The sequence below is a fragment of the Emydura macquarii genome, unplaced genomic scaffold, assembly GCF_026122565.2.
Source record: "Emydura macquarii macquarii isolate MOO-44397 ecotype Brisbane River unplaced genomic scaffold, CSIRO-AGI_Emac_v2 contig_3287, whole genome shotgun sequence".
Classification (NCBI taxonomy): domain Eukaryota; kingdom Metazoa; phylum Chordata; order Testudines; family Chelidae; genus Emydura; species Emydura macquarii.
This window is the reverse complement of record NW_027133424.1, coordinates 4,010,760-4,036,348: the sequence shown is the minus strand read 5'-3', so window position 1 is coordinate 4,036,348 and position 25,589 is coordinate 4,010,760. Positions and strand designations below refer to the sequence as shown.

Below are 25,589 nucleotides of genomic sequence, written 5' to 3'. Positions count from 1 at the left end.
TCAAGCACTTTTTGTGTCACTTGCTCACAGGTGACCGAGAACCAAGAAGTCTTTGTTCTTCATAGAATCATAGAAATGAAGGGCGGGAAGATATCTCAAGAGGTTATCAATTCCAGCCCACTGCACTGAGGCAGGACCAAGTAAACGTAGACCCATCCCTGACAGGTGTTTGTCTACCTGCTCTTAAAAACTTCCAGTAATGATGATTCGACAACCTCCCTTGGTAACAGGGCTGGATTTCCAAGTAGCCACAGTAGGCACATGCCTAGGGGCGCTGGTGTTCTAGGGACACCTAAACAGTGGTGGATTACCCCATGGGCTAACAGGGCTTGTGCCTAGGGGCCCTGGCCAATTTGGGAGCCCTGCCTCTCTCCTCCTCCTCTTCCCCTTCTGCGGGCCTGCTGCCCTGCTCCTCCTCTTCCCCCTGAGGTCCTGCCCCCTGGCCAGGCTGGAAGCTGGAGCCCAGGGATGAGCACGTTCCCCTGCCCAGAGCTGGCTGAACCAGTTGCCCTGAACCCGCCCGTCCCTCTCCCACCCCAGAGCTGGCACAGCCAGCCCTTCTCTTCCCCCGTCAGCCCTCCATGTGGAAAACAGGAAGGTCAGCTGTAGGTGGAGTAGGGGGACAACACTGAAGATGCTGTTTCTAGGGGTGCATAAACTCCAGCTCTGCCCATATGGTTAGAAAGTTTTTCCTAATATCTAACCTAAATCTCCCTTGCTGCAGATTGTCGATTATTTCTTGTCCGACCGTTAGTGAACATGGAGAACAACTGCTCACAGTCCTCTTTATAACAGCCCTTAACATATTTTGAGACTATTATCAGGTTCCTCCTGTCTTATTTTCTCAGGACTAAACATGTCCATCTCTTTTAACCTTTCCTCACAGTTCAGGTTTTCTAAACCTTTTATCATTTTTGTTGCTGCCCTCTGGATGCTCTCTAATTAGTCCACATCTTTCCCAAAGCATAGCGCCCAGAACTGGACACATAACTCCAGTTGAAGCCTCACCAGTGCTGAGTAGAGCCAGATAATTACCTCCCATGTCTTACACACAACCTCCCTGCTAATGATATTAACTTTTTTTTGCAACTGTGTCACGTTGGCTCATATTCAATTTGTGATCCACTATAACCACTAGATCCTTTTCAGCAGTACTCCCACCTAGAGAGTTATTCCCTATTTTGTAGTTGTGCGTTTGATTTTTCCTTCCTAAGTGAAGGACTTTGCACTTGTCTTTATTTAATTTCATCTTGTTGAATTCAGACCAATTCTCCAGTCGGTCAAGATCATTTTGAATTCTAATCTTGTCTTTCAAAGTGTTTGCAACCCCTCCTGGCTTGGTGTCATCTGCAGATTTTATAAGCATAATCTCCACTCCATTATTCAAGTCATTAATGAAAATATTGAATGCTATCCAACCCAGGACCGACTCTTATGGGAGCCCATTAGATACGCCCTCCCAATTTGACAGCTAATCATTCATATCTACTCTTTGAGGAAATCAATTATGCATCCACCTTATAGTCAGACCATCTAGACCACATTTACCTAGTTTGCTTATGAGAATGTGAAGTGGAACTGTACTGAAAGCCTGACTAAAAGCCAAATGTATCACGACTACTGCTTCCCCAAACCCATTATGCCAGTAAACCTGTCAAAGAAGGAAATTAGGTTGGTTTGGCATGATTTGTTCTTGCCAAATTCATGCTGGCTAATGCTTGTAATCCTGCTATCCTCTAGGTGCTTACAAATTGTTTAATAATTTCTTCCATTATCTTTCCAGAAGTTAGGCTGAGTGGTCTATAATTCCTGGGATCCTTTTGCTCCCTTTTTTAAAGACAGGCACAATATTTGCCCTTCTCCAGTCCTCTGGGATCTCACCCGTTCTCAAAGATAATAGGTAATGATTCCAAGATTGCTTTAGCTAGTTCCTTAAGCATCCTAGGATGAATTACACCAGGCTCTGCCGACTTGAACACATCTAACTTTATCTAAATAATCTTTAACTTGTTATTTCCCTATTTTGGCCTGCATTCCTTCCTCCTTGTAAATATTAATTGTGTTGGGTATCTCGCAAATAGGCATTAAACACCTGAGCCTTCTTGATGTCATCAGTTATTAGCTCTCCTTCTCTGCTAATTGTTTTTTGCTTTTAATTGCCTTCAATGAAATAAAAAAAAAAAAAAAAAAAAAAAGAGAGAGACCATATGTGACTGAGAGGGAAGTATGGTTTCTTTGGGTCTGCATAAAGCTTCTAAAAATAGCCCTAAACTGCATCCAAAAAAACCCTTGTTAAGATTTCCACTGAAGGCCTATGGGATGTGAACCAGTATTCAAATAATGGCTTTCTCAACCCCTCCTTCACTTCCCACACTCCTGCCCAACCCAGTCACATTATACAGCATTTTTCTAGTTGATTTGAAAAGCAACTTGCAGCTCCAGTAGGGGGTTAAGGGAAAGGGGAAATTGGGTAGGTAGTGGCAGCTGTAGAGAATGTGAATCCAGAAGAGCAGCCTGTGTAGAAGCAAGAACAAAGTGCAGGGGAGCGGTGAGAGGGGCAGAAGCTGGGCAGACAGCAAAACAACAGTGAGGCTCATGGGATGGAGAAAGGGAATTTAGAGAAGTGGTTGGTTGTATGGCCAGCACATGTGTAGCAGCTGCGGTTGTGGTGCCTATCCTAAAAAGGAGCGGCTTTGTGTGTTGGCCACGCACAGCTCAGAAGCCTTAGTGTGTCCTGGGAGGAGTGAAAAGGTTGAGCATTGAGGGAGGGGTTTACGAAGCCAACTGTCGAAATCTGGTTCTGTGAGTGGCAAGGTTCATCTACATGGAAATACTAAAGCCTTCCCTCGCTGCTCTGTGACTGTCACACCTTTTTAGCTGGGATGAAAGGGTTAAATTGAGTGTATCGTGGCAGAGTGGTGCCCAAAGCTGCAGGCCCAGTGGGCATTCATTGGGGTGAGCACATCCTTGTTGTCTGGAACTACACAGCTCTGGTGCCTAAATGTATATTTTGGGGAGATGGCAGCCTTGAAAGGGAGATCAGCACTGAGGTGAATGCATGTAAACCTGCCTGCGTCATGTGCCCCCAGCCAACACCTGCGCGTTGCTTCCCCCAGGGAAATGAGAAACTTACTGAAGAAAGACATGGCATCTGTTTGGTTGGGATGGTGACTGCTTCCCTTTCCCCCACTCCCCTCATCTTCTGCAGAGCCAGGGTTGCTATCTGTGCACTTGGCATGAAATGCCAAACATAGTTTTTATCCTAGTTCTCAAATAGCTGTGGTCAGGAGAGACAAGTGGAGAAACACTTTAGATAATGACCTAAATACTCCTCTGCAAAAGGCCCAGGGCAAGCTGTTTCCAGACAGATGGTAATAGCCCCAAGGAGGAGCAGCGCAGGCCCTTGAACTTATTGGGTGGGCTACTGTTGCCATAGAAACAGCCATTGGTTACACAGTAATCTTCCCCTGTGACACTGGCCAGGAGTTCCCATGTGAACTAGTGCAACAGCTGGCATGGCCCTTCCACTAGGGTCAGCAGGAGCCCAGGCAGGGAGGCAATATGAATGCTGGGGCCCAGAGGTGCAGGGGTGCACAGTGCAGAGTGGGGAGACCCTGGCTGAGTTAGGGAACTATGAAAAGAGCACGATGATATTTCTTGTTTCCCTCCCCAAATGAATTACTCTGCAAAAACTACCCCAGAATGTCCAACAGCTTTGCTCTAGCACCATCCAAATGCAGTGACCTCACGCCTGACCATATGTGGGCCTGAGTCTTGGTGACTGTGTTCCTGTTGTTGGGGCAAGGGGTGTTTAAAGCTCTGCCCGTATGCTAGGCTTGAGCAGGGACCTGATGTAAAAGTCAGAGCAACCTGAGGGCTGCTCTGACTTGCACTTTGCATCCCTTGGCTCCGTATGGGCGCCAGAAAGCAGAGAACAACTGTAGCGTGGTGCATTCCTGCCAAGCCAACAGATCCTGATGTGCTCCTGAGCCACCCACTTCACAAGCAGGCTGAGAGCAGAGCCTACCCTGGCACCAGCTCACTGCCAGGTAGGGAGGCCCCCTACCCATGGGATATTCTCAGGTGCCATTCCTGCCTCCCTTATGTCCCCTTTACACTGCCAGAGCAGCACAAACGGCCTCCATGTAATTGAGACTCAGATCCTGGACTTTCTCATGATGGGTCTGATCCTGCTCCCATTAAAGTCAATGGTGTGGGATCAGGCCCTAAATATCCTCGATCTCTCTCTCTCTCTCTCTCTCTCTCTCTCTCCCTCTCTCCACGCATGCTTTTAAAACTCTCCTACCTGCTGAGCAGTCCTGTCCCTGGTAACCATCCTCACAAGCGCACACCCCCTCCTGGCAGAACCCACGTCCACTGCAGGCATTCAGGCATCTCAGCTGACTGCAGTCTTCCCCCACGTAGCCTTCCTGACAGACACAGGTGCCATTGGCGCATCTCCCCTTTCCCGAGCAGTTGTTGGGGCACCTCAGCTCGCTGCAGTCTTCCCCTGCGTAACCTTCTTCACAGATGCACTCCCCGTCCATGCAAAGCCCTCGGGCGTTACAGTCCGTTGGACAGCGGAGCTCTGAGCAATCGTCTCCGCTGTAGTCGTTGTCACAGATGCATTGGCCCTCTACGCAGACGCCCCGGCTGGAACAGCCCATGGGGCAAAGGGGCTCTGAGCAGTTTTTTCCAGCCCAGCCTTCGTTGCAGATGCAGCCACAGGACTCCAGACTGAAGTTACCATGCCCACTGCAGTGAGGGATGTAATCTAGCTGCCCTGGAATGATCAAAATCAACAAGTCAGCTATCAGTAGGGGCTGTGTGGTGGAGAGTGAGGAAGCCCCACAACTGCTGTTGCCCCAATATAATGATATCCTCCCAATAACCCTGTAGTTTTATGTGGCATTAGATGGGGGACTTCAATGCTGATAGGAGTAGGGGCCTGGTTACGTTGTGCATTATTCTTCTGCATAACTGTGCCAGCAGAGACAATGCTGGGGCGGGGTCACAGGCCCCCCCCACATTTCTGCCAGGGTTTATATGCCATGCCCTGAACCCCACAGCATACAACCAGAACCTTTAAATTGTGCCCCCCCACTATCAACATTTATGCGTCAGCTCTGCCTATCAGGGCACTTTGGTCTTGACCTGTGATGCTCCTCTGCTATTCCAGCTGTGGACTTGTGCCAGTCATGCTGAATTGCCCCCAAGCTATTCAGTAGCTTTTCTGACACAGTTAAAAGGTCCATTTGGAGCTAGTACAAGATGCACTTAATGCAATTTTCACTTAAGTTTATTGTATATTATTTGGAAAATTCTGATCTCAGCCAGGAGTCACATAAAAAGGGTTTTGATTTGGCACATGCTGTGCAGGCCTGGACAACAGTTGCTAGCTGCGGATGGCAGTAGGATAACGACTTTAAAGCTGTGATAGTGCGATGTATAGAAAAGCTATTTCTAGAGGTTTTTATGGCCTCTGAACCATATGCACTAACTGCACTGGTGCACGGGTCCATCAGCACTAAGCTGAGTGCAAGATTGGGGACTGGGTTTGTGAAATTTTTATGTACAGAAAACCTGTGACTGGCTGAGAACTGAATCTCTAATCCAGTCTGGGCCTTGGGTAGGGACAGCTTTGGGGGAAGAAGAGGAAGGATATCTCTGTCAGGTGACTTAAAATAAAAGGGTATTTGTTTGAAGTTGCTCAGGGGGTTGGAGAGCATTAGAAGTAGCCCCCAGAGCGCAGGGGGGTAGCCAAAGGTGAGGGGTAAGTGCAATTATTCCATAGTTCTGCAACGTGCAGTTACTACATAGCTCTGCAGCGTATCACATGATTAGCATGCTCTACCATCCATTGGAACTGAGACAAACCAAACCTGGAAACATTTTGTTGGGCTTCAAAATCTGAATCTGTGTTTTGGTCTGGCCCATCCACGATACATATCTGCTTATTGGCAGATTAAGCTTTCTTCCACCTCACCCCACCCTTCTTAAACTGCATTGTTGTTCTCTGCATTCAACATCCTTAAAGTGCAAGGGTCCTGTTGGAAAAATAGTGTGTGCGCATGTAATTAAAGACTGTATCATAATGCATATGCATGAGGGGGCTGAATTAAGGTTGCATTGGCAATCTTAATTCTGGCATTGCCTAATTTTTGCATGCTTGACTTTGCAATTGTAAAGATCAGTTCATGTAGTCTTTTTAGATGTAATTTCTTAATTCTTTTTTTAAAAAAATAACACTGAAAAAACCCTCCAGAAATTCTATCATATGGAGCGAAATCCACTTCCATTGTGACTCATCAGCAGGGTTCAGATTTTTAGGTCCATAGCACAGACCTCTACCACTTGAGCTAACAGAGTGACTGATTGCAGTAGCAGGCTGTTATCTTCTGTTTGGGCCAGATTCTAGAGGGATGAATGCCCTAGGTTATTGACCATTCTGACCCTCTGTTCCTATCCATCCCTCCTCCTCAACTCTTGGCTCCTACCCCCCGCCCCTGTTCCTATCTAACCTCCAACCCTAGCTCCTGCCTCTAAACAACTCCAACCTTTTCTCCTCTGCACCTATGTCCCCCTAATCCCCTTCCCCTCTCTCTGGTCCTGTCCACCCTGCCACTGGCTCCTGTCCCTCCACTCTTTCCCACCCCCGGCTTCTGCAACCTCCTTTCTCCTGCCACCTCTTCCCCACTCAGTTCCTCAACTCTTTGCACCCCCATTGGGCTGCTTCCTTCTTCTTGGTCATGCTGCCTGAGGGCCAGCAGTAGGGAGAGAGAGTCTCCCTGCTCTCAGTTCCTGTGCCTGGCACCATAGTAACCCCTGGCTGGAGGTACAGTTGCATGAAAAGTCCTGCTCATCCCTTGCAGGCCAGAGGCAGAGAAAGCTCAGCTGTTCTGTAGGGATGGCATGTATGTAGTCTGGTTGGCATGTAGGAGCTGCGCAGGGATGGAGCATGCTGCTCAGTGCAAACAGAATTTTTGGAGAGTTTAGCTGCCAAACAAGTCTCTACTTGATATGTGCAAAATGAGATTTTTTGGAAGCGTATCGTTTGGCTAAATCTGGGCAAATTTTCACAGGGACAGCAAAAGGCACATCCCCGAGACTAGGGCAGCCCTGTTGCCTAATTTCAATCCCTTGCTCCAAAGCATGGAGGTGCTAGAGCTTCTCATGAGATGGTTGTAAGAACTTTTTTAACATGGGCAAAACACTGTATTTTCCACTAAACTCATTCTTGGAAATGGCTGAACCATTTGATTGGAACTTTCTCAAAATATTCAGCCTGATGCATAAACCTGGTGTGGAAAATTTCAACTCAAATGGTTGAAGTTTGGCAAGGTTACAAGCAATTGAAGCAGGGTCTTATAGTGGAAAATGTTAGGTAACCTTAACTATAGGTGGTGCTATCACCTCCACCTATCATATATATTGCTGACCAACAAACGTAAAAGTGGGTGTTTATAAACTGTGACAGGCCGATTTAGGTTATACACCAGTGTATATATATAATATGGCTGCACATATCAGGGGTGATGTTAGGATGTTGCCTTCAGATCCCAGACTCCTGGTAAGTTGTCAGTAGATGCGAGAGGATGCTTGAATGGTTGTCAGATGGTGGAGGATCCTTTGTGGAAACATCTGGCACTGGAGGGGATGACCAATTCTGAACTCATTTACACTGGTGTTAATTCAGAGTAACTCCAATGAAGTTAATGAAGTTACTCCAGATCACTCTGGTGTAGCTGAGATTGGACTGGAGGTTCCATAGAGAGAGGAATATTTAGTAAGTTCATTTGCATATGTTACAAGTAACCCAAAAAGGCTCATCACAGTTGATAGCTAACTCCTTTTATGTTTTATCTCTTGAATTTTATTACTTGATTTTAACAGTCATTATTCAGCACATCAGTTTAATGATGGAATAGTTTACATTTTATGTTTACTGAATGCAGTTATTAATATGTATGTGTGAATGTAAGGATATAAATTGGTGTTGGTTGCTTTGAACTTGTGCAGACTTCACCAGATGCCAATCTGACCCATACACATTCCTCTGTGTGCTACTGCTCTCTCTCTCTCTCTCTGTGTGATGATGGTGTGTGCATGTAATCCCCCCTCACACACATCTCATGATCCTGATTCTCCTCCTATCTATCTACTGATACAACTGTTGACTTCAGTGGAGTTACTTCTGATGTACATTGCTGAGTAACTAAGAGCAGGGGTAGGGCCAACATAATTATGTATTATGCCAATTACAAAATTACAAGTTAAAAAACTATGAGATGTGGGGGAACAAAGTTTGGGGGCTTTTTGGTTATAGCCAACTCCTATCTTTCACATCCACCTAGACAGTAGTTTTCTGCACCTGGGAATGTCCTTGAATACCTTCCATAACTTGAAATTTCTTCCCTTGAGGAGTTCTCATAAGCCCCACTAGAGCTTTCATTTTCTATGCTTCACCATTCACAGAGCCCCAGACGCATGCTGTTAAGGAGTCAAGCAGAAACTCTTTGTGAAAACATCCCTCTGTATAAAGCTCCCTCAGATATAAAAAATTGTCTTGTCTCTTGTTCCTCACTCTGTTGAAATTCATTGTATCAACAAACCCCTTCATAACCCATCTCATTACAGCAACACACTATTTCCTTAGTTTTGAAGAACAGCTTTGTAGAGATGACGAACTGAACTGTGTCTTTTGAAAGAGTAACCCTAATGGAAGGTTTATAGAAAGCTTCACAAAGCTTACACATTATTATTCAGATGGAATATTCTGTTGATAGTTTTGTGCCTTCATTATAAAAGGGGTCTGTTTGTCTTTCATGGCAGCTAAAGTTATCTTCTGATTTTTTTTTTTTTAACTGTGATTTTCATATCCACTCAGTCCTCTGGGGAGACTATAGAGAGCTCATTTCTTGCTAATTCCTGTGGTGCTGTGTTGCATGAAGGGACTAAGGAAATCCGTAGATGTTTCTCTTCTACCCATTCCATGAAAAGTTACAGAGCTGGCCTAACTGATAAAAAGACTTCAGCTGCAATGATATCATAAAATGACGACTGTTCTTGGCGGGAGTCTCTCTGGATTAATTTTGCTGTTCAGTTCAGTTCCTGTTTATCTCTAGCTCTTTAGAAAGAGCCGCAACATGCGGGGAAAAAGAGTACACTTTACTGGGGCCCGGAGGCCCTGGGGGGCCCAGCCCAGGCTGCAACCCCCATTACCCCCATTATGGGAGGGGGCCCATGTTAAAAGTTTGTACTGGTCCTGAAAAAATTATGCTTGGGCCCTGTCTTTAGAATGCTTGCACCTCACTGGTGAGATAAGGGAAAAAGTTCAGGTGGCTCAATGTAGAGAATTGGAGCTAGACTGTGACTTGGACTGCATGACCATATAAGAGTTTAAGGGGATTAAGCATCCCACTTTCCTCCCCCTCTTCCCAGCATGGCTACCCAGACCTGTTCTGGGATGCAATCTGGCATGTGTAGGTATGGAATGGAGAGGAAGGAGCAGGGCCTTGATCCTACCCTCCCACTTGCTTAGCAGAGCCCTGAGCCTGTGCAGGGCGTATTGTACCTCTCTGCTGTTATGGGCTAGTAGCAAAAAAACACTCCCTCCCTGTTAACAAGGAGGAAGCAGGGAAGGAATTGTGACTCAGGGGTGTGCCATCTGGGGCTACTCCAGGAGAGCTGCATCTTAGACACCACTCCAGTGCCTAAAAGTCAAATCTAGGCCTTAATATTTCCACTTATCCTAAGAGATGTTAATTTTGCTAGCCCAGGCACAGTTTATTGAAGAAGCGTGGGGAAACCTGGGATGGAATGAGTGAGGGGACTGGACTCCCATCTCTCCTCAGAAGAAGAAAGTCTTTCTAGGTCAGTATGAAGTGGTACAGTAGCAGAAGTTTAGAGGTCTCAGTCAGGGTATAGGGTCATTGGTGAAGCAGTGGAGAGAGGACCAGGATGCAAAAAGCAATGAAGTTCAGCTCTCTTCTCACCTGAGTAGACCGTGATCCCTCCAGGTCACTGCTAAATATATTGAAGAGCTTGGGGAAAGCTCAACACTTCATGAACACAGAGAGAGGGGCAGATTCAGTGGTGACGTACATGGCTGTGTAAGTTGCATGTGGGGTATAAGCTGGTCAGCAAATGGGTGCATGTGACAAAGTAGCGTCTGGTAACTTGTGCCAATCTGGCAGTCAACATGAGTGTGCAAAATAAGTGTGAGTGTAATCTACACCAGTTCAATTTCTTGTGGGGACCAAATTCAGCCCTTGGTAAGTGGGCCCAGTTTTATTGTTTCATCAGGGTAAATCAGGAGGTATTCCACTGTAGCCAATAGGAGTTGCGTCTTCATGCACCCCATGGTTGTCTGCTCTTCCTCCACGTTCTGCCTCTCTGCCGTGTAGGTTACACTCACTTTGCATATCGGCTGAGTATCAAGTTGATGCACTTTGCTGATTTCACCTGTCTTCTGACCAACCTGTACCCGATGAGTAACTTACATCCAGCACCATGTATATCTGAATTTGACCCCGAGACTTCCATGCGAATTGTACCTGCTTTCACCAAGCTGAACTTGGGCCAGCGACTGAATTTCACTGTCTAGAAGAAGAAATTGCCCCCATGTATAAATATTGACAAATCCAGGTAGCAGGTTGGGACACTCAAGAATAAATGAACATGGAGACTGAATCTCTTTTTCTAGTGGGTGAAGAACTGCCACCACACTGCTTTAGGAGTTTTACCATGGAAGGGAGCTTTAAATTCCATTGAGGACTCTATAGGAACCATGGCAGCTGAGGAGGCCAGGGAGATTCCCTGAATCAGCATATTTCCTGAATGCTCTGGCCCTGCCTCTTCCCAGTCAGTCCCACCCTCTTTCTGGGCTATGCAGGCTGGCTTTGGGACTCCCAAAAGTGTGGAGACTTGTGCTTTTGTACCCAGCTCCTGATGGACTTTCTACCTCTCAGAACCTAGCTAATGAATCTGGCCCTCTCTGTTTAGATTGCTGAGTAATATTGACAGTGCTGAGTATATGCAATGTCATGGCACCATTAGCAAATGCAAGATTTCCTCCATTAATCTTCTGAGTAATGTCACCCACTCTAACACATACGCCTTCCTCTCTTGAGACCTTAGTCCCCAGCAAGATCTAACAGCATCAGTTACTACCTGTAGCTGCATTTTCTTGGCAGCAATTGGTGTTGCATTGGTCCCGTAGCATGGACACCTCCCTCTCCAGCATCTCAATTCTGCTCTGCAGCTCCTGCATGACCTGGGCAGAGGTGAAGCACTTGCAAGCCTGCTTGGGGAGGTTTATCCTGTGGGTGAAGGTGACCTGGCTTTCGCTGTCTGAGGTCTGCTCCGTGTATTCCGTCATCCTGTCGTCTTCTGAACTCACCTCCTGGTCAGATGATGCCTCGAGTGCTGATGAGCAGAAGCTGTCCAGGGGGATGTTAATGTTGTACACATGATTGAAGACCATTGATTGCTCCTTGATAGGTGGGCTGTAGTTGGCAAAGTTGCCTTCCTCATCCATGGCCTGCCTTCTCATCTGCTCTGTTGTCACATCTAGCCGGCACTCAAACGGCTTGAGGACTGATCCCAGCAGGAGCAAGTTAAGACCGATAAGCATGTTCCTCAGGACTAAGTTTTCACTGTCAGCTCCCATTTTCTTGAGCAGGGAAAGCAACTTCTAAGCCAGCCTTGAACAACAGAGCTGTATGAGAACCTGGAGACCCAGAACAAGAAGAACATGAATATTAGCCTTTAAACAGGACAGCCACGCTCAGATACAGGAGGAGTCTTTTGCAGTGCGGCATAAGGAGCTAGATTCTGCATAGTTGTAACCCAGTGACGTCCCATTGGCCTCAGTGTGATTGCACAGGATGCAAGTCAGCCTGGAATCTGGCGCACTGTGTGCAGGGCAATAGCTGTGTATCTTTTAAGGAAAGGTTAAATGTGAGTCATCAGCCGTTGAGATGGTGCAGTCTGATAATGCACTAGCCTTTTGTAGCTGGAGGTCTTAGGTCACAACTGAAGGACCAAATTTTGGCTGCGTGAGGTGTAAAATAGAGCAGAATTTGTCCTGTCATGCATTTGGACAGCTCAACAGATTCCAGTCCTCACATTCATCTGTATCCTCACTATAAGGGCCTGATCTAATGCGTATTGAGGTCAGTGGGCATTGTCTCTGGTCCCAAGAGCTCAACCCTGCAAGGTGCTTGGCACTTCTGAGGTGGCACTCAGGACTTTGATGGACTGGGCCAAAGTCTGATGCAGTTTACCAATACTGGATGTCTTTGCTTGTGAGAAAGTCCAGAGATTGGAATAAAAGGTCTATGGCCACTCCTGGCAGTGGTGTACGGGGGGAGGGTTTTAGGTAATCAGCTTGCTCTCTGGTTTATACTCTGTCTCATTTAGTCAGGTTCTCAGTAACTCCCTTTCGGGCACTGACATACACCCCCAGGGTGCAATCCAGGCCCATTGAAGTCATTGGGAGTTTTGCCATTAAGTTGAATGGAGACAGGATTTGTCTCCAAACGTTTATAGAGGGACATGAACCTTTTGCATCTTACTTCGCTGATTTTTCTTTTTTGTGGTGGAATGGCTCATTTGGTAGGAGCACATCATCTATCTACTTGCTAATATATTTGGGGCATAAATTCCCATATGGGGATCTATTCTGGGTGCACTAACAAATATTATACTGGAGGGGAAAAATGGTTTAAAAGTATGGGTGGTGATTACACATATTCAGATTGTCAGTATGGTATCTCAGATGGCATTTTATGCCCCAGAAACTGAGCACTAGATTTCTGGGCTTAATTCAGTGGCTGTATTAACTGTTAAATTAGTCTGTACAATAGTACGTTTGTTTAGATTTATGCTGTGGACAGACAAATATCTCCTGTTAAAGTCATTTCATCCCCTACCTGTGCCCTGGATTATGGGGTAAAGTGTCTTTATTTGGGACAAGACAACTTTTCATTTTCTTATTGATTTACAGTCTCCAGGTGGCAGTCCCAATCTGCCCAAGTGCCACATTTATTCCTGGTATAAATTACTGGCTTGAGTGCAGATGCCCAGGGATGGATTTGGCTCTAGATCTCTTGCTGGGACTATTGTATGTTGACCAGCAGTTAACTCCAAGTGTTCTGCTTTCAAGAATTGCAGCCTAACATAGCAGAGAGTATGAAGCCAGCAGACGGGTAGGACTGTGACTGTGAGCCTGAGGACTTTAATTGCTCCTACTGCAGCAGAAAGGACAATTTGATTGCACATTGATTACCAGCTGCCAATCTGTTTGCCTTGCATTTTGTTTTTGTTGAATCATTAGTTTATGGTTTATATTGTATAATTGGAATGCAGTTGTTTGGAGGAAGATAGTCTAGCAGTAAGAACAGGTGCTGAGAGGAAGAATTGCTGCAGTTTATATTGAGTTCTATCACCATCTTGCTGTGTGTACATATGACGGGCAATTCACTAAACCTCCCTGTGCCTCAGTTTGCACACTTGTAAAGAGGGGTGGTAATAAAGTCTGGCTGAAAATAGTTTATCTGACTTTTGTGCCCTTCTCCCCATTTTTTTTTTCTGGGCAGCTGTAATCATAGTGTTTTCCATTACAGCTTGGTGGGAAACTTTTCCACCCATCCCAAGAAAATTTGAGATGCTGAAAAATGTCCTTTCTCAAATTGGGACCAAAAGCTGAAATCTTGAATTGTTTTTATGGACCAAAGCCAACAAAAATTTCAGTTGACATCAATCAAAAAGTGTAATTTAAATAATTTTGAGACATTTTGTTTTGATTTTGACTCTTTTTATTTAATTTTTTTACTATAATTATAGTAATTTTGAACCAGAAAATGAATTTTTCCTTTAGCAAATGTTTCAATAAAACATTTGGACCATTTCAAAACTTTTTTTTCTCAGAGATATTTTTGAGTCGAAAACATCTTTGAAACAGATCCTGTTCTGTGACAAGTTTGGGTTTCAACAAATCAGCATTTGCGGTTGAAAAAATGTTTTATGGAAAAATTCCTGAGCAGCTGTAGTTATTTATCTAACCTCTCAGGGGGCTTGCAAGGGCTTGAATTAATTAACATTGGTAAATGTTACGGCACTCTCATGTTGGTAAATGTAAATGGTAAATATTACGGCACTCTCATTCAGGCATTGCAGGAGGTTAAGGAGTCTGGGGGTGAGTTTGGACCTGGTCTGACAAGGGAATGAAGAGCTGGGAGGAAAGGTTGGGTTTTTTTTTTCTGGGGTAGAGGGGCCAGGGTGCTGAGGATGGGAACACTCTGGTCCTTACTGCTCAGTCTAATTTCCTCATCTTCCCTGCTCTGTGCCTTGGAATGCCGAGGACCTGGAAATGAGCAGACTTATGGATGTGGTGTCCCCCCCACTCTGCCTAGTCAATTGATCGGAGGTGCCCAACTGTGACTGTGTCGCCAACACCAGTAGTTCAGAAATCATGAGCCAGGCCTCAAAAATCATGAGATGATTTAAAAAAAAAAAAAAAAGGTTGGGTTCATTTCATTTGTCTTCTACTTTCTGGGAGCATACAGGTCACATTTTCAAGCTTTTCTTCACAACCATGACCACTGGAAACTTAATTTTTTATTACTGAAAGCCAAGATTTTCACATAATCCCCAAACTCTAAGAAAAGCACTAAATATTATGAGACGTAGGAGAATATCATGAGACTTAGCAACACTGTCAGCAGCGTACCAACCAGGGATGGAGACAGGAGCAGCCTTGTGACTCCATTGGCGGTTCACTGTTCTAGGGATCATACCTGAGTGTTGTACCCATGGAGATGGTGGGGGAAAGGGAGCAGAGTACAAATTTATTTGGAACTCATTTGCTGATCCAGACTGTGGACTGCTATCAAAGTCTGAGCTCTATCAATAACTGCCAGTTCAGTAATCATGTGAAATTGTCCTGTATTATTTATAATTATTTTTGTGCTTTGCCACGTTATCTTTGTTTCCCATGGGAATGGCAGCATATATCCTCCCCCTCGCAAATACCTGTTTACTGCTTTCCCTCTCTTACATTACCATGACGTGCCTGAAAACATAACTGTTCAGCTGCCTCTTCGGCATTTATGGGGTTATTATCCTGTATTATCTGAATATTTCTGTTGTGCTTTTCCTTCCTGTGCTTGGTGCATGCTGCCTGTTTCTAGCAAGCACGCACGCACATGGGAACACATTGGTATATTTCCCCTTTTTCCTTATGTTCCTTGGAAAAGCAAGAAACATTTAATTTAGAGCTGATATCCAACCCCCATGGATGGCTCTGGCCAAATTCCCTAGTGCAAGTCACACGTCAGGTGTATGTTGGCCAGAAAATGGGAGTAAGTGGTGTAAATGGCAAAGATGCAATGTGAACTAGTGGGTAGAGCACTGGTCTGGGTGTCAGTGGGCCTGTTTTCCTTTTCCCAATGCTGCCAATCACCTGCTGTGTTACCTTTGGCAAGTCACTTCCTCTCCTTTTAGCTCTGTTTCCCTTCCCATCTGTTGTCTATTTAGATTGCATGCTCCTCAGGCATCTGTTAGATTGTAAGCCCTCACTCTGTTCATTCATTGCCTAGCACAATAGGGCCCTGATCTCAGCTGCAGGCCTCTAGGCACTACTGTAATGCAAGTAATAAGATTGAAGTAGTGTATCTTGCACCAATTTAGTATTCAGTGGGTGTGGAAAACGAACACTACAAGGAGGTGGCAGGGGGGATGTGGTGGCTGTAACTAGGCACAACTGTAATTGACTTGCCATTGTGCTTGGTAATACCTGGTTGAATTTGGTCCCCCCTGGATCTGAACTTCGTTGTTGGACCTGGCTCTATCATATGTTTCCCAACTGGAAGTCCTTATCTTAACATTCTCAAACTTTTCTGAAGTTTAGATCTGGGTCCAAACTTTCTGACTTAGCCTCATATCTAGTGATTACAGTGTGCATTTCCACTGCTGTTCATGTAGAACCAGGATACTTCAGCATACAGTAGCAGTTCTCCAGCATTATACAGTGCCTTCTCCTCACTGGGGGCATTTTCTGTGAACCTGATCTCTCTTGTTGGTAGCTGATCCCTTACTACTGCCTGTCCTGATGCCCCATCTTTGTCACAATGAGCTCAGGTGCTGCTGAACCTGAGGTATCTGCTACTAACTTCATGACTTGACCTGACCCTGAGAAATGCCCATTGCAGCGGGTTGTATTTTCCCACCCTCTGGCCTCATTTGTTCTCTAACCTCCTTTCCTGGAGTCCTTGGAGACTCCTCAAAAGAACATCAGTGCTTTTGCTCTCAACCTCCCCATGAGGGAAGTTCTGTGGCTTTCCTGTTTTGCTTGATCTCCACTTCAGTTGCCAGTGTGACTCCAAGGTGGGAGGGTGGCTTTTTCAATTAGTGTGTTCTCTTTGGGGTGTCTAATGACTCCACAGTGCCTCACTGACCCTGGGAGAAAAGCTTCTCCTCAGGCAATGGCTGGCAATAGTGGGAGGATCCTGAGGACCAATTAGTGCTTATTGCTTTTGATGGACTTGTGCCCATTAGAAGCTTAACTACCTGCTCTTTGGCCCTCTCAGCCTTTTGTGTGGGAATGGAAGATGCAGAGTGGTAATTATGGCTCTGAGCCAGTTGCACAAAGCCAGACTGGAACGTCCAATAAAACCTCATTGCAGGATTATAGATGGCTTAGATGTGTGAATATAAAATTCCCCCTGCTCTTCTCTCCAGAGCAGAATTCAGTCTGGTTCAATAGCAACACAAGAGTTGGTTTAGAAAAGCAAACAGAAATCTACCCACAGAGGACATGAGAGAGGGAGAGAGTGCGATACGAAAGAGCGAGGCTAACAGTACAAGGATACGGTAGATGGATGGATTGACACAGTGAAGAGAGAACTGATGCAGGACAGAGATTACTAATTAATGACCATAAGCAGGTCAGATAGTTAATGCCTGTATAAGCTAGAGAAAGCAATAGAGTAATTTGACAGACTGATACAGTAGAAATCTGTGCAGCCTCATTGATCCAATCCTCCTTATCAATATAATTATCACAGCAGGCGTCAGCAGGCCTGGGACGGTGTCCTGTAGTAATTTATAAGCAGCAGATAATAGGATCTCCCATAATTCCTATTTAATACAGTGTTAATGAGGCGGATTGGGGGCGCAGCAGAATCAGCAGGATTGCCAGAGCCAGCACGGTTCATATCACTCCTGCCGAGTCCTTGCTGCCTAATGAGATGTGCTTGGCACCGCGCTGTTATCTTTGCCTGTCCTCTCTTGCTTCCTGAAAGCAGCGTCCTCTTTCTTTTCCTCCCATGGCAGTTATTTCAAAGGGGAACAGATAGGCACTCCTCTCTCACCAACTTAATTACGCCAGCAGATAGATGAGCAGGCAAGAACTTTCACATACGCTAGACCCTAGCAACAAGCCATGTTTCTAGTGTGAACCGCCTTCATCATTTGCTGTTCCTGACACTTGTGACCAGATCCCAGGGTGCAGTGTGTCTGCTTTGCAGCATATCACCAGCTGAGTTTGGACTTAGCATTGGTGTAACCAACCATGGAGGATTGCGCAGCATAACAGCCATCCTTCATACCCCTATCAGCTACTGGCATGTAGGATGTGACCAAAGCTAAGATGGGAATGGCCAGAATGTCCCTGAATGGTGCTGATCCCTGACTGCCACTTTGGCCCTTGGTTAGCTGCTGATGTAAATTGTAGCAGCTATTAGACTGCTCTAATGCCTGGGGAGCACCTGGGCACACAGCTGGCCCTGAGATCAGAGAATGCACCCCTTTGCGCTCTGGTATCCGTGACAGCAGCTGAGGAAAAGGCCTGTGGTGGTTTTCAAGTAAAAATGCCGAAGGAAACATCACCTTCTGCTATTTATTTATTTATTTATATAAATGGGATCATTTTAAAAATGGTTTTCTCCAGTTGCTCGACTGCCTTGTCAGGCTGAGCAGACTGATAATTGCAGAGGCTGGGAGTGTAATGCGATTGCGTTGGCCCCATTGTGTCAGCAGAGAGATTTCCATAAGAATCTAGGTCTTTTCTCTCCTCCCTCAACAATGAATGGCCTTCACAAGGCCTGTCATATTTCAGAAAAAGCCCAGAGGGCAGAAAATTGCCTGCAGGAAAGGTACAGCAGTTGTCTAAAATGATAGGTAGGGGGATGTACTAAGAGGTTCTAGGATGGGCTCCCCCCGGCTTCCTGATCTAGCCCCCACTCCTGGAAATATCTTTCCAGTCCTGTCAGCAATTGTATTTACTTTGGAGCGGCTAGTGTGTTTGAAGTAATAACATGTGAAGAGTCGGAAACACAGCAGCTGAGTTTGTGGAGAATAAGGCTTGGCCTATACTACCAGCTTACGTCGGTATAACTACATCACTCAGGGCTGTGGAAAAGGGGTGTGCAGTCATACCGACCTACCCCGCAGTGTGGACAGAGCTATATCAATGGGAGGGCTTCTCCCATCAACATAGCTACTGCCTCTTGGGGAGGTGGATCACCTGCGCCGATGGGAGAAGCTCTCCTGTCGACACAGGTAGCATCTTCATTAAGCGCTACAGCTGCACCACTGCAGCGCTATAAGTATAGACAGGTCCTGAGTGATTGTATCCTGAGGGTCTGACCTGGTTTCCATCACATGAGCCTTAGTGTGGAGTTGCATGTGCTACGCTGCGAAAACTGTGGGAGCCCAAAGCCCTTAGCTTAGAGCCTTGGCACCCAAGCTCCTGAAACAGAGAGTTTGGACCTGGCTTCGGATCCTGATCCAAAGCTTTCTCACATGGGCCATTTTCTGATGAGACCCAAAATGGGGCAGCTACAATATGTTCACTTGAGAATTTGGTCACAAAATTCTGTGACCTCCCTTTAAAACAAAATCAATTAAAAAAATTTCAATTACAAAAAAATGTAGTTGAAAATGTAGAACATGAAAATCAGGTTGTTGGGGAACACAACACGACACAAAATGCTTTGGAATTCACCAAAATCCCCATTTCCCTCCACCCCATTTTCCCGAGTAGATTCTGTTTGAATTGAGGATATCCCTAGTTTAAGCTAGTGATGTAGCAGCTCTAATGCAAGCCCTCAGTGCAGGAAGGCAAAGTCTCTGTGAGTAGGTCTGCATTGCATTTAAAAACCCACAACTGGCCCGAGCCCAAACATCTGCAAGCGCAGTTAAACAGCCCCATAGCCAAAGTTGTGAGCCTGAGTCAGCTGGCATGGGGTAGCCACAGGTTTTTAAATGCAGTGTAGACATACCCTATATAATCCACAGTTTGCACCAAACCAGTTTACCTTGGCTTCAAACAGGTGTAAGGTGTATTAGTAGCTTTGTCTGTCCATGTGTGGAGGTTTGTACTGGAGCAGGTACACTGGTGGCTGGCCGCTGATGGCTGTACTTGGGGCAAATCTCCAGTAGAACCAGGCCTAATGAACTGTTGTGAGTAGAGCTGGGGGGAATAACTGATTTTGTTAGTATGCTGGCAATTCCAAAACATCAAAGAATAAAATTGATTTCGGGTTGACCTGAAAATGAGATATTTTTCAAAACAGTTGGTGAGTCAAAAAGTCAAAAAAAATTAATTTGGGGCTGAAGAAAATGTTTTTGTTTTATTTTGAACATTTTAAAATGTTCCTTTTAAAAATAAAACTGAAGGAAATTTCAAAACAAAGAGGGGGTTTGAATCAAAACACTGAAACATTTTGACTTTTTCAGAATTTCTTGTTTGGTGGGTTTGTTTTTTTTTGACACCAATGATCGGAAACTGACTTGAATTCACAAAATCTTTAGTTGTTGCCGAATCTGCATTTTTCACCGAAAAAAAACATTTTGTTGGAAAATTTTCCCTCAGTTATGAGCTCAATGTAGCTTTCCTAGGAACCCCAGGCAAGGAAACAGCACACTGATGTGCTCACCCTGGAGCAGCTGGAGGGGGAAGGACACTGTGCCCGGTCTATATCTGGTGCAGCATACCTCTTCCAGTATGTAGGTGTAGCTAGGCTAGCTGGTATGTTTGGGGGTGGGGGAAGACCTGCCCTATTCTGCTCATTCCTGCCCACTTGCCCAGGGCAGGCAGGCAGCTGCCTTGCAGAAGCTGCTCTGTCCCCTGTGCTGCTACCCTCAAGCTGTGTAGCTGGCAGAAGGGGGAACCTTACATCCCTTTAACTGCCTCATGTTGCTGTGCAAACTGGGTCACAATCTAACACTATCTTTGGGCTCCACCTGCCAGAAGAGCAGGTCCCTGGATGTCTGCCTTTGATGACAGCCATGCTGACTTTGAAGAAGTTAAGTGGCTGCAAGGTAAGGTTTGGCAGTAGCACAAAAAGTAATAGACCAGAAACCAGTTCTCAGAAATAGCCCATCTCCCTTAAAGCTAGATGGGTCAGAAAACTCCAGCTCTGAACTTAATAGCTATACACACGACCTCTCTCTCTCTCCTCTGCCCCAGTCCCAATTCCCCAATGCTTTGGAGGAGGAAAAACAATATTTAGCTACAAATCTCTGAATGAAAGCAAATCAAAGGAAAAAGGATCAAAGGCAGGAGAAGAAAGAGGAAATCACTTTACAACATCCATCTGGGAAGGAGTGAAAAGAAGATGTGTTTAAATGAAAAGAGCTACCTTGAGGATTTCCACCCAGGGCAGCCACTGAGAGGGGAGATGGCAACAAGTCAGCCCAGCTATTAAGGTGCTGACACTGGACGTTAAAGTTCACATTCAAAGAGATGAGAATAAGCAGGACACGGCAACTGAGGTGATATATTTTATTGGACTCGCTTCTGTTGGTGAGAGAACAAGCTTTTGAGCTTACACAGAGCTCTTCTTCAGGCCTGGGAAAAGTATGCAGAGCATCACAGAGAATCAGCATGGAAGTCCAGCCTGCTTAGTGTGGAGCTGGCAATGGTAACACTGGAAAACAGGGACTTGCTAATGTCTGACAAGATGAATGTGTCTGGGATACATGATGATTCCAGCAAGCGGTTTGGCTATTGCCCCGGGCACTCATTCTCTAGAAATTATCGGGCAATGCGCTGGTACTGGTTAATGTACCACTGCCCTGGACTGGGCAGAATTTGAACCACCCAGCTTCATAGATTTTAAGGCCAGAAGGGACCATTAGGAACATTTGGTCTGATTTCCTGCATAACATAGGCCAGAGACCCTCACCCTCTAAACTCTGCACCAAGCCCATAACTGCTGATTGAGCCACAGTGAATCTTTTGGAAGGAGATCCAGTCTTGAATCAAAGACTTCATGTGGTGGGGAATCTCCCATGTCCATCCACTGTTAATCTATTCCTTATTTTTAGGCTGGCTGTTCAGCTTCCAACCAACCATTGGATTAGCTGTATCGTCAGCTCTGGTACTGCTACCACTAAGGAGAGTCTTCTTTCCTCGGTAAGGATCTTTGTGTGTGTTCTTGCCCAGCTGTCACTGTGGAGCACTTAGGTCCATGTTGTGACACATAGTAAACTCCAAACTGACTGCGGATCTGACATGCTCAGTAGAGACCAGATGAACCCGCAGAACTCTAAAAATGTTCCATACATCTGTGGCTGTGACTTTCATTTTTATAAAAGCAATTATTCAGAGATTCACAGATTTTTAGCCCAGAAGGTTAAGGCTCTCCTGCATCAAATTCCTCCCACTAATTTCTGCATCAAGCTCAGTAACGTGGAGAGGAACTAGGATCTAAATTAGCTGTTGCCCCTCAAGAAAGAGATCTTGGAGTCATTGTGGACAGTTCTCTGAAAACATTCACTCAATATGCAGTGGCAGTCAAAAAAGCTAACAGACTGTTAGGAATCATTAGGAAAGGGATAGATAAGACAGAAAATATCATATTGCCTCTTTATAAATCCATGATACACCCACATCTTGAACACTGCATGCAGATCTGGTCGCCCCATCTCAAAAAACATTGGAATTGTCAAAGGTACAGAAAAAGGCAACTAAAATGATTAGGGGTATGGAACAGCTTCCATATGAGAAGAGATTAATATGACTGGGACTTTTTATCTTGAAAAAGAGATGATTAGGGGGGATATGATCGAGGTCTATAAAATCATGACTGTTGTGGAGAAAGTAAATAGTGTTATTTACTCTTTCTCATAACAAAAATGAGGGGTCACGAAATGAAATTAATAGGCAGCATGTTTAAAATGAACCAAAGGAAGTATTTCTTCACCCAATGTACAGTCAACCTATGGAACTCCTTGCCAGAGGATGTTGTGAAGGCCAAGATTGTAACAGGGTTCAAAAAAGAACTAGATAAATTCCTGAAGGATAGGTCCATCAGTGGCTGTTAGCCAAAATGGGCAGGGATGCAAAACCATGCTCTGAAGTGTCCCTAGCCTGTTTGCCAGCAGCTGAGCATGGGCAACAGAGGATGGATCACTTGATGGTTACCTGTTCTGTTCATTCCCTCTGAAGCACCTGGCATTGGCCATTGTCGGAAGACAGGATACTGGGCTAGATGGACCATTGGTCTGACTCAGTATGGCCGTTCTTATGTTCATCTCCTTTAGAAAGGCATCCAGTGATGAATGAAGAGCTAGGCACTGCTGGGGATTAATGAGCATCTAGGAGGAGTCTCTGACATTGGGAGCATAACTGTGGCCAACAGCTTCTCCCAGCTGGTCATTAAAGGATATATTTCTATTAACTTTTGCATCTGTCTCTAATCCCCAATAAAGCTCAATGCCAAGTTTGTTAGGGTAGGAAATCTGAAGGCACATGTTACACCTCAGTGTCATTGTCACTTCTTTGGCCAGGTGCATCCAGTGTCTGGCCACTACATGATAGACAAGAACAATCCCAACATCAAGAACAGGGATGGAGAAATCTAGTTCATTCTGCACATTACATCCCTCAGCAACAGCAGAAGGAAAGCAATAGGATGCTGCTGGATTTGCTGTAATTGGCACTTGCTGCTTTAGGTGATCCATCCCTAGTTTCTTTACAGAAAATAGCACTGTCACTGAGATTTGGCTGGTGATTTTCAACCTCTGCCAAACATGTGGATACTTTACCACAGTCTATCAGGCTGCACCTTTTTTTCCGTTCTCTGTCTCACTCTGGTCTTGGCTTGGGCTAAATTTATTTTTCTGATGGTTAGGCAGCTTCATACCTATTCCATCTCGGTATGAGCAATTTGCTTTTTCCTTAGGGGCTTTCCTTATCACGACAGGGTTAGGTCTGCATTGGCCATTGCAGATTAATTCTGAGGCTGGCTTTAAAACCTGGCATGCTTCAGATCAAATTGGATGCAAAATCTAAAAGCCGAGACAAAGCGCCTGTCTAAAGGAAGTTAAACCAAATTAACCAAAGGTGTGAGTTGAAAGTACATTAGTTAAAGGGCATTAAACTCATTCAGAAGTAGAGTGGCCTTAGTTTGCTTTAGTGAGGGTATAAATTTAAAGCTCTGTGTGAAGATGTTCTTCCAGAATAAGCGTGTTAATTCAGAATAAGACACTTATTCTGGAGTAAGAGCATCCATACATGGAATTAATCAAGAATAGTTAATCAAGAAAAGCTATTCTGTGTAGACAAGACGTAAGTCCACTTTAATCTGATCGAGAATGTCCACACAGGGGTTTAATGCATTTTAACTAATGCACTTTAAATTCATGCTTTTGATTAATTCGGCTTAACTTCCTGTGTGGACAAGCCCTCACAATCAGGCTGCAGTGGCCACTGCAGACACTGCAGTTTCTGATTCTGAGTGAAATCAACATTTCCCCCAGCACACTCTGGAAGTTCCCCTCTTTAAAATGTGCCATGAATTTCGTGGTGCATTTCTCCAGCTCGCAGAAGGAAATACACTTTGGATTGAGTGCTGTGGCCTTCACTGACAGATATTAGACTGATTAAGACTGAATGAATAGTTCATACAGGAATCCAAAGCTGCCAGAATGACTTGATGCAGTTCACTTTGTGACACACCCCTCATCACATTCTGGGTGGGGTTTCATCAAAAATTTGTGGCCAATATTTACGACTGAACTTCTCTGGGGCCCCACAGTGTTAATATGTTTGCCTGACCTCAGGTCAGATGGGAGACTCTGGATTGTCTCTTCCCCATCTCCTGGTTTTGGAGAAATCCTTGTAGCCACTTTTGGAGAGGCTAATGGTGGGTTCCCCTGCCAAGTTCTCTGGGCCTGGCCTACCACCTGCAATCTACAAGCAGCTGTGAAGTAGCATGGACAGCTGTGGCTCTGAAGGACACATGTCCCAGATGGCCTGAGTCTTGGCCTTTCCTTTCCTTTCTCCTTGGACACATGCTGGAGAAGCTGGAGGAGAACGAAGCAGAACGTGAAAAAAGAGAAGCTGCCAAGATCACAGTTTTTGCATCAAACTCACTGCACTCTACACTCCTTCCCCCAAAAGGGAAGTGGAGCAGAATAACAAGAAAGGTGGTTTATACCTGCTGACCAGTGCCTCATGGAGAATCCATGTCCTACCCTCCCTCCACAGCAGCCAGATCTCAGAGGGGACCGCATGCTCTACCCCTTCAAAGGGCGGCATAGCTGCCAGTTCTGCAAATACTCGGAGAATTCTGGCTAAGTCTGTTGGAATTCTTCCAGGTTCTTTGCAGTGCTGCCTGCCCTTCATCTCCCAATGCAAGCTGTGGTTTACAGTCACATTATGGGCCGTATTGTGTGATCCCTTCTGTTACATCTTCTGTCTCTGATCACTGTTGGACCGTGGCCTCATTTTTCTCCTTGGGTCTGTCTACACTGCAAGTGAACATCTGCTTGTAGCATGGGTAGGCTAGGCACATGCCAGTGCTAGCTTTAATCTAGCCAGCATGGGTAACAGCACTACTGCTCCCTGGCAGGCCTGTACTTGTCCAGATGTGCCCCTTCTGAGGTACCTGCAACTCTTTTGCTACCCTTTCATCTTTTCCCCTTCTCCCAGGCACTTGCTGCCTCTCTCCTGTCAGCACCCTCTTTGGTCTTTCCTCTGTCAAAGACTGAGAACTGGTCTTCTAGTCAAATTATCTTCTCCTGCGTTTGGAATGTTGCAGTCTGTGGTTCTGGTTTGGGTCTACTGCCCTGCTGAGCTGTTACAGAGGTTCCCTCATCCCTAATAATACTATGAATGGCTTACAAAGTGCAGCCACTGCATGGGCCTCATTTTATCATTCCAGGGGCAAAATCTCTTGGAACCATTGATTCACTTAACTGAGTTGGAACAGAGTGTTTCCCCCCTCCAGTTAGAGACACTCCGTAGGAATAAGCAGTAAGTTTATGCATTCCTTTGTGGATAAAATTAGTAACATCAGGCCAAAATTTACCCCCTTGAGATGCGGAGCTGTCTCTGAATGCTCTCTTTCATTTTGCATTATTGCTGGGGTTGCCTACATTGTATTTCAAAAATAAGGGACTGTTTTCTTAGCATCACTGCCTCACCCTTCCTCCTGATATTATCTTCTTCTTCTTCTTCTTCATCATTAATAATTATTATTATTAATATTAATAATAATTAATAAGACAGAGGTATTTCTTGCTCCTTTTTGCAGCACTCAGCAATTCCTGATCTTGTACAGAGATGAAAAAAT

At 45.2% G+C, this 25,589-nt stretch overlaps 1 protein-coding gene and 1 long non-coding RNA gene across 3 annotated transcripts in view; one reads left to right on the top strand and one right to left on the bottom strand.

The window, feature by feature from the left end:
- TNR (tenascin R) overlaps positions 1-11,671 on the bottom strand; it is a 70,858-nt gene extending 59,187 nt beyond the window's left edge. The window contains exons 1-2 of the mRNA XM_067532478.1: positions 11,173-11,671; positions 4,307-4,783 (exon numbers count right to left, since the gene is read on the bottom strand). Coding sequence (XP_067388579.1) covers positions 4,307-4,783; positions 11,173-11,671 — 976 coding nt within the window. The remainder of the gene's footprint in view (positions 1-4,306; positions 4,784-11,172) is intronic.
- The window catches only part of LOC137142943 (uncharacterized), a 174,810-nt gene that overhangs the window by 110,483 nt on the left and 38,738 nt on the right, over positions 1-25,589 (top strand). The window lies entirely within an intron of this gene.